Source organism: Theobroma cacao, chromosome 6 (assembly GCF_000208745.1).
Source record: "Theobroma cacao cultivar B97-61/B2 chromosome 6, Criollo_cocoa_genome_V2, whole genome shotgun sequence".
In the NCBI taxonomy this organism is placed as follows: Eukaryota; Viridiplantae; Streptophyta; class Magnoliopsida; order Malvales; family Malvaceae; genus Theobroma; species Theobroma cacao.
Window position 1 is genome coordinate 16,599,485 of NC_030855.1, and position 7,999 is coordinate 16,607,483.

Consider the following 7,999-nt stretch of genomic DNA (forward strand, 5'->3'; position numbering starts at 1 on the left):
ATATATATATATATATATATATATATATATATATATATATATATATGAACTGATTGTGATAAGATTCCAACTCAAACATTGAAAATAAGTAAGGTTCGAATCCCTTTTTTCAATTAAAAAAAATAAAAACTAAAAATAAAAATTTAAAAAATCTACCAACTTTATTAATAATTCTTATAAATAATTAACTTTCTAATAAAAAATCCACGTCAAATATTATATAACTAGGCCTACATGCCCAACTCTTTCCTCAAATCTTTTCCCAAATTTTCAATCTTCCCCGCCCTAGTCTCATCCCCTGTCCCTTGCCTTGCCTTGCCTTGCCTTTACATCCCCACTCTTCCTGGCCCCTCTCTGCTTATCTTTCCCTTCCTTAGATCTGCTCTTAATCAAATCAAAAGAAATCTAATTTTATGATTTAAGGAAAAAAGGCTTCTATTTGGGTCCTTGAAGAAGGCAGGAGGCGGGGAGGACACGAGGAAGAAGGGTCGGATGGCAGCACTGGAAACAGCATCAACGAAGCATCAGCTATGGCGGGGACGAGAAGGGGAATTTTGAATATTTAAGGTGGGTGTATCATATAGGAGTCAACCAGCGTGTCGCAGGGCAAAAGTGAAGGGTGTCATTTTGCAGGATAGTGAAAATGACAAAGATGGCTAGAAGACAAGACAGTCACAAAATGGTATATCATACAGCAATTGTTACAATCTCACTAACCTAGCCTTTTTTATTTACTATTCCAAGGTAAAGTTTTCACATATAAGTGAAAGGAAGAAGTTTTTAATTTATAGGGTTGTTTTCCTGCATTGCTAGCTTCCTGCTGTATATTGTGTAGGAAATGTAAATCTCACTTATGTTACCGTAAAAACTTGTGCTCTTCGAAAATGTAGATACTCTGCTTCATTTCATGCACAAGCTTGTATATATATTATATTTTAATTCTTTGATCTGGTGTTGTTTGCTTGAACATGCTATTTCTGGTGCAACATGCCATTATAGCTCCATATATTTACAAGAAGTTATGCATATTTGACTCATTAAAGATTTCAACGTTACCACATAGGAAATTTGGAAGTAGCATAAGCAGTAAAAATAAGTCAAAAACATTATTATTGTTTTTCTAAGATATGATTTTGGGACAGACAACAGGGATAGTCCTCTCCTATTTGGCAAATTTCTCCTTTCAATCTCAAAATTCGAACCTGAGGTCTTCAACTTGGAGTCTCAAATACTGAGTTCTAAAGGATGGGGTGTCCCCTTGAGGCTAATGACATTCTATATAGGAGACGTTTTCCTTCTTGTTAGGACTGTTCTGTTATCTCCACTGCTAGTAATAGCAGATTTGCTACAGCTTTATTCTCTTTCAGATAATGAATTCTTCCTGTCTCTTGGCTTTGCTTTTCTTGGAAAGGAAGAATAGCCAGCAAGCCGGCAAAGAAGTCTTGTTAGCATGCCTGCATGATGATTATCAATTGTTCAAAATGCTGTTAGTACAACGAGCCAGTTATTGGTCTTGTAGTCAATATGAACCTGGATGAATCTACTGAATTCTTGATCAGATATGAAGCTTAAGATTTTATTTTATTTCGTTTATTAGGGCATGTTAGCCTTTGATTATTTGGAATAATTCATGCCGTTATCAGCTATACTTGCCATTGGCAGTGAGTGAGTGCCCTAACGTTGTTTTCAGAAGATAAAACTAGAAACAAAAAAAGAAATACCTGCTTGTACTGCTGTTGCTGCTGCTGTTATCATCTCTGTTTTTATGATCCCTCCGGATGAAAATCCTTTTAACCCACCGTTGCTTTTCGTCAGGCTTCCCAGATCCCTCAGAGGATGGACTAGGGGAAACCTTGGAGCTATTTTCAGCCTTTGATTCTTCTTGAAACTTAGAGAACTTGGGAAAAACATCTTTATTAAGAAACTATCAGCCTCCATACCTCCACTTCTGCTTATCGGACCTGCCTTTCTTTTCTTCCTTTTCTTCTTCTTTTGTTTCTTTGTCTGAGCTTCTGTTTCAGAACAAAAGCTTTCATCTTCAGAAACAGCTTTCCCTTTGACCTCCTCTGATGCGTGTTGTTCATCAACCATATCTTTCAAAGAAAGCTCGTAGCTAAACTCAGGCATGTTACGAATCATCTCCATGAGCTCTTTTCTACCTTCTTCGATTGCTTGTGTTTGTGTTGCAGGGGAAAGATTTACTGTAAAAATAGTTGTTTGGAAGCAGAGGAGAAGCATCTGTCACCTTATTGGTTCTCCACAACGGCGAGGAGCAATCGCCAAACCTTTCCTCCACACATGCTTGAACTTGAAACTCAATTTCACAGCCATCTATGCTGTTCAAGGTGTCATAATACCAGGTTTTACGTGCACTCCAGAAATCAAATTCAATATCCCCTGTTCCATCACGATTGCTATGTATCTGATAGGCAGGATTGAAGGAAGAAATCTGATATGCTTTCTATTTTCGTTGTTTTATTCGAACAGAAAGAGGGAGAGATGAAGCCTTCTTTTTGCTAGTCAATATTTTTAGTTCTAGTTAATTTGATGCTCAATTGCATATATTTATTCGTCAATTTTTTTGGAGGGTTGATTTTCTGAACCTGCTTGTGTAATTTTTGCAGGGTACTAGTTGTGTTGCTCCAAATTATATGGCGCTGCAGTGTGACATTAAGGAGAGGATGAGAGGTATCCTTATTGACTGGCTGATAGAGGTATGCAAACTGTTGCATTAATTGACTTGCATCTTGGTTAGGAAGTGAATTAGGTAGAATCCTGGGAATTGAAAATCCATCGTTAATGAGCATTATGGAATGATAGGTTCACTACAAGTTTGAACTGATGGAGGAGACCTTATATCTGACAGTAAATCTAATCGATAGATTTTTAGCAATTCAACAAGTAGTGAGAAAGAAACTTCAGCTGGTTGGAGTAACAGCCATGCTTCTTGCTTGCAAATATGAAGAAGTTTCTGTTCCTGTTGTAGAGGATCTGATTCTGATTTCTGACAAGGCCTACAGCAGGAAAGAAGTGCTTGATATGGTTTGTAATTCAACATTCAGTTTTCATGATTTCACCCCTATTTTTTTAACATCACTCAATCAGAAATAGGAATGCAATGTATTGCCTCTTGATTTGCAGGAGAAATTGATGATCAATACCTTACAATTCAATCTATCTTTTCCTACACCGTATGTGTTTATGAGGAGATTTCTCAAAGACGCTCAATCTAACAAGAGGGTTTTTTACAACAAAACATTGCCATCTTGTATTTATTATCCTGCAATATTGTTAAATGAATCTGAGATGACGTTAATTGTGATCTTAAACCAGCTTGAGCTTTTGTCATTCTTCATGATCGAGCTTTGCCTAGTTGAATATGAAATTCATTTCCTACGAAATTATTTTCAACGGAAATTTTCGTTGGGAAAAAAATTTTAACGGAAAATTCTATGGGAAATTCATTTCATATGGAATTTTTTTCAACGGAATTCTTTTCACAACGGTTTCCAATGGTAGCTAACAGAAATCATATTTTTTCTAACAGATTTCTAACGGAATTTTCAACGAAATTTTTTGTTGAAAATCTGTCGAAAAAAGGTATTTCCAATGAAAATCAGCTTATTTTCAATGAAAATTTTTGTTGGAAATAAGTTGTTTTTGGGTAGTGAGTTAGCTTTTCTAATTCAAATTTTGTTGATGACCTACATATTAAAAGATCTCAAACATGTATGTGTTCACACTTTCAAGGTTCGCAATCAATTAGAAAGCAATTCTCCAATCAATTGTTGCTTTGCCTATAATTGAAGCTCAATATATAGCTATGATTGAGGTAATGGAAAAGGATTTAAGGTTTCGAGGTTTGCTTAGTGATCTTGGTTTTGAGCAAGTACAAATAGTTATAGTTTGTTATATTCAAATTGTCAAACATTTATTAAAAATCAAATGTTTCATGAGAAAAATTAACACATCCAAGTCAAGTGTAATTCATTTGAGAAATCCTTCTAGAGGTGAGATTTTAGTCAAAAAAATCATTATAATTAAAACTCCGTTAGATATGTTGACTAAGCATTGTTTGGACTTGATTGGTTTTGGTGATAGAGATTTGTTCATAAAGTGTGGCTTGGTGAATTCAAGTCAAAAGTAAAGATTTGTTGCGATAGTTTTAAATTCTACTTGGACTTCAAGATTGGGATACCTTTTTGAGATAATTTTGAATTTTAGTTAGACTATGATATTGAATACTATTTAGACTAAGATAAAACTCTTATATTCATTATAACGGGGTTAAAAGATATCAATAAATTAAGAGAGATTTATTCTTGTAATATCTGATTTTTTCTTAGTGAATCTTTTTTTATCGTTGTGCTTATGGATCTAAGTCATCAAAAAATAAAAGCAAATAAATTTCTTGTGTTTTTGTGAGTATACTTGATTTCCTTCTTCCTTTATTCTGTTGATTGTGTAAGATCTTAACAATTGTTTTGAGATCATTCCACTAATTCTACAAAAAAAATGAAGAAAACAAATATCTTAAAAGCAGGTAACGAAAAGATTGTACATCAAAATGCATTTGCACATTGGACCATCAATCTTATTCCATTATAAATGAATACAAAAATATGCCATTTCTTCTTTGGAATTTATATAACCACACTACAAGCACTAGCTAATTAAAACACGACAAACCGAGGAGATTAAGAATGGCGTATTAATTACAAGCCCAAAGAAGCCTTTATTCCTTGTAAATGCTAATAATTCGAGGGGCATAAAAGCCAGTAGATGTATTAATTATGTATCTTCAAGCTGAAGATAGACAATGCAAGTCAGTACTCCTTCCTCGCGTCAAACAATGGCAGAATCCGAGCCAAGAGAGCTACTAATTTTGGCCACAATCGTCCCCTTATCGCATCCAAAGACGACTCTGTTATAATAGTAGCAGTGCAAGTAAGGAGAATATATATATAAATGGCTATAAAGCTCAATTAAACGAGTGTTGGAATCAGAAACATTACATGATCACAAAAGTGTGATAACTTATAAATGGCAAACCAAGTATCTGCCTAGAAATTGGACCTTCTAAGAGAGAAACAAATATCAGGAACTTACTTGCTAGAACCTTTCATGTAAGCAACAGTCCAGACCCTTTCAAGACCATATTCCAACGTTTTCTCAAGCCTGTAAGTTGGGCCATTTGATTGATCAACAACATTAGAAGCTGTGAAGAAGCAGAAACCAGAATATAATAAAAGATATATAAACTGCATTATGCAACAATTATCGCAGTAGGAGTAGAAAAATTGAGTTTCAGTGCAGAAGGCTCAATTTTGGAAGACATAATAATCTGGATTAGAATTAGAAGTTGTTAGTTCCACGAGAAAGTTACCTGTAACTTTTCGTGTCCCATACACCTACAGTTCCGTCCTCAGAACAAGTAATTATATTGGGAAGCTCTGGGTGGCCACATATCGCAGTGACATTATGTGTATGGCCTTCTAGCGTTTGGACGCAGCTTTTTGTTTCATAGTCCCATACCTGTTTACACATGATTAATCAGGGCGTGTGTTCAAAAAATTTTAGACCAGATGCACAAATCAAATCAAACTTATAAAAAGAGTTCTTGGTTGCAAACCTTAGCAGTATAATCATCTGAACCGCTGATTAAATATGGTTTATTAGCATCCACGAAGAATTCAATGCAGTTGATCCCTTTCGCATGTGCATCCAATGTAAAATTGGGAGAAGCGGAATCCATATTCCAAATCTGAAAATTGGAGGACATTGGCAGGCCATAAACAACACTTTCAAAATAATTGAAACAATGTAACAACTGTTTGCAATAAATTAGCACGTCCTCAGCAGGTACCTTTATGGTGCAGTCAAGTGACGCACTAGCAAAAGTATTGAGGTCTTTGGGGTTGAATGCAACTTGCATCACATAATGTCCATGGCCCTCGAAGATCCTACTGCAGATCCAACCCTTCTCCCAGTCCCACAGCTTTATAAGCTTGTCATCCGAGGATGACAGAATAAACGGGAGGGTTGGATGAATAGCCAGGCTCCTAATGAAATCAGTATGTGCCTCGATTTCTTTGATCATTTCCATTGTATCGTAGTTGTATACACGAATAAATCCGTCATCAGCCCCAACAACAATCCAGTTTTCTCGCACTATGAACTTTGCAGACCTTGCTGCAACCACATATTCACATGCGTGTTAGAGACTATCCTAGCTAAGAAATGTGAATACTTGTAGACAACAGAAATCACGTCTCCGTACCTGGTGATTCAGTGACCTTGAAGGACTTCTCTATTTTCTGTAGTAGCAGTTGAAATTTGAGTTAGTACTAGTAAAAAACTTAATAAAGTTGTGGTTCCTTTTTTCATCATTTTTATTTTTTATTTCTCCTAATGTCTTCTTACCTGTAACTGGTAGTCCCAAATACAGACATTTCCAGAATACAAAGCGGCTAAAATCCTGCAAGAAAAGTTGTCATGCAAATGCTTTAGTACCCTGAAATTGCAATGATCCTCCCACTCGGTTCCTAGCAATATTGCTATCTCTTCTGGTGATCGGTACATGTTTAAACTGTAGAGGGTAAGAAGCAAGAAATGGATTTCGGAAGGAGGAGGGAGGGAAAATATATGAGCATATGGGCAAAGAAACGTTTACATTACCATGGTTTGGTGGGATGTAGATCCACAGATTTCACTCTCTCTGAAGTTTGAACGAATTCTTTCTGTACCAAAGATTATTTTCAGCAAACTTAGTAAAACAGCTAGATTGATAATACATAAGTATGTATTTCAAACAGAGAGAGGAAAGAAGTAGCAGCAGGTTACAGGATACCTCAATTATAAGTGACAGTGCCTGCCTCGTTCCAAATAGTCATGCAAATCAGGGGAAAAACACAAAATTATCAAGTATAATAATAATAATAATAAAACATCAAATTTCTAAGTTTGCAAATCAAAAAAAAAAATGAAAAGTAATATCTCACCATTTTCAAAGTTGGTTTTGGCAAAAGAGAATGGCTGTTTAAACTGCAATTTCTTGTAACTGAATTGAATTGTGTAAAATGGACATTGCAACAACTCTTTATATAAGCGTGGGAAGCTTTGCCATTAAGGAAAATGATTGTGTTTTTGTTTTACAAATCTAGCGTCGCCAAAGACTCTTCAGTACTTCCCTATGTTACATCATTCCATGTGCCCTTGTCCGTTGATTATTAGGACGCGTTAGAATCAAGGGTCAAGATTAAATTTTTGAGGTGCTTCATTGCCTTTGACAAGTCGCAAAATGAAAGAGGAAAACAGAAGGAAAGGTCACGTGGCTTTGAGTTTCTCTATGTGGGTAATTGTGATTTTCCTTTCAATTTCCATGGGAAGAGTTGATTGCATCTCTTTTACAGCATATCAATTTTGTCTCCACGTAATGACAGCACCTCGACACAAATTTAATAAGGAGTAATTTAAATTTCAAGCTCAGCTGTTTTATAGAAAAGCCAATTTGACCATTGATTGGGTAACAAATCAATTTAAAAATAAAATATTTTATTCTTACCATAGTAAATTAGACGGTTTGAAAATGATAACAGATGATAATCGTCAAGCTTTATTTATGATGTTATATGATTACACTTTAATCACTCTTCATGTAAAATCTAAATTCATCAATACTTATAACCTCCATCTGTATAATTTTTCATCCTTTAATAGAGTTGGATTGCAAGCACCTCTCTAGCTTAGTTTTAACTCTTGTCTATACCATTGGAGTTACAGAGTATATTCCACTCTACGTATCCCTAGGCAGTGTGAACCTGTTATTCTAGTGTGCAAACTGTTTATAATCAATAATATTTCTCTTAGTGGCCAAAGAAAAAGAAACAGCAATAACATTTTACTTTCTTTAGGCCACCTGCAACTTATACACTTCAAACTTCCAAGGCAATCTTTAATTTTTATTTTCCACAGAATAAAAAAAAAAAGGAGAATCTTC

The 7,999-nt window shown here is 35.2% G+C and overlaps 3 protein-coding genes across 3 annotated transcripts; 1 reads left to right on the top strand and 2 right to left on the bottom strand.

Annotated features, from left to right (window-relative positions):
- On the top strand, nt 238-3,441 carry LOC18595885 (cyclin-B2-3). Its single transcript, XM_018122811.1, has 4 exons — nt 238-682; nt 2,625-2,714; nt 2,821-3,042; nt 3,142-3,441. Exons 1-4 carry the CDS (start codon nt 644-646, stop codon nt 3,439-3,441), a joined length of 651 nt encoding a protein of 216 aa, XP_017978300.1. The 5' UTR covers nt 238-643.
- Nucleotides 1,085-2,625, bottom strand: LOC18595884. Its single transcript, XM_018123097.1, has 2 exons — nt 1,722-2,625; nt 1,085-1,454 (listed from the first exon to the last, which is right to left on the bottom strand). Exons 1-2 carry the CDS (start codon nt 2,236-2,238, stop codon nt 1,354-1,356), a joined length of 618 nt encoding a protein of 205 aa, XP_017978586.1. The 5' UTR covers nt 2,239-2,625; the 3' UTR covers nt 1,085-1,353.
- Nucleotides 4,562-7,128, bottom strand: LOC18595887 (coatomer subunit beta'-3). Its single transcript, XM_018123096.1, has 10 exons — nt 7,002-7,128; nt 6,851-6,871; nt 6,679-6,740; nt 6,424-6,478; nt 6,281-6,317; nt 5,867-6,192; nt 5,633-5,764; nt 5,387-5,535; nt 5,110-5,178; nt 4,562-4,924 (listed from the first exon to the last, which is right to left on the bottom strand). The coding sequence occupies exons 1-10, from the start codon at nt 7,002-7,004 to the stop codon at nt 4,846-4,848; spliced, it is 933 nt and encodes a 310-aa protein (XP_017978585.1). The 5' UTR covers nt 7,005-7,128; the 3' UTR covers nt 4,562-4,845.

What these genes read in the sequence shown, in the direction of transcription:
- LOC18595884 (XM_018123097.1), bottom strand. Translation starts at nt 2,238, where the DNA reads ATGCTTCTCCTCTGCTTCCAAACAACTATTTTTACAGTAAATCTTTCC. An exon ending in AGCAACAGCAGTACAAGCAG is followed by an intron (nt 1,455 to 1,721) that starts GTATTTCTTTTT and finishes ATCATCATGCAG; the next exon opens with GCATGCTAACAAGACTTCTT.
- LOC18595885 (XM_018122811.1), top strand. Translation starts at nt 644, where the DNA reads ATGACAAAGATGGCTAGAAGACAAGACAGTCACAAAATG. An exon ending in TTATTGACTGGCTGATAGAG is followed by an intron (nt 2,715 to 2,820) that starts GTATGCAAACTG and finishes ATGGAATGATAG; the next exon opens with GTTCACTACAAGTTTGAACT. An exon ending in GGAAAGAAGTGCTTGATATG is followed by an intron (nt 3,043 to 3,141) that starts GTTTGTAATTCA and finishes CTTGATTTGCAG; the next exon opens with GAGAAATTGATGATCAATAC.
- LOC18595887 (XM_018123096.1), bottom strand. An exon ending in TTTGGGACTACCAGTTACAG is followed by an intron (nt 6,318 to 6,423) that starts GTAAGAAGACAT and finishes CTGCTACTACAG; the next exon opens with AAAATAGAGAAGTCCTTCAA. An exon ending in TGGGACACGAAAAGTTACAG is followed by an intron (nt 5,179 to 5,386) that starts GTAACTTTCTCG and finishes CCCAACTTACAG; the next exon opens with GCTTGAGAAAACGTTGGAAT.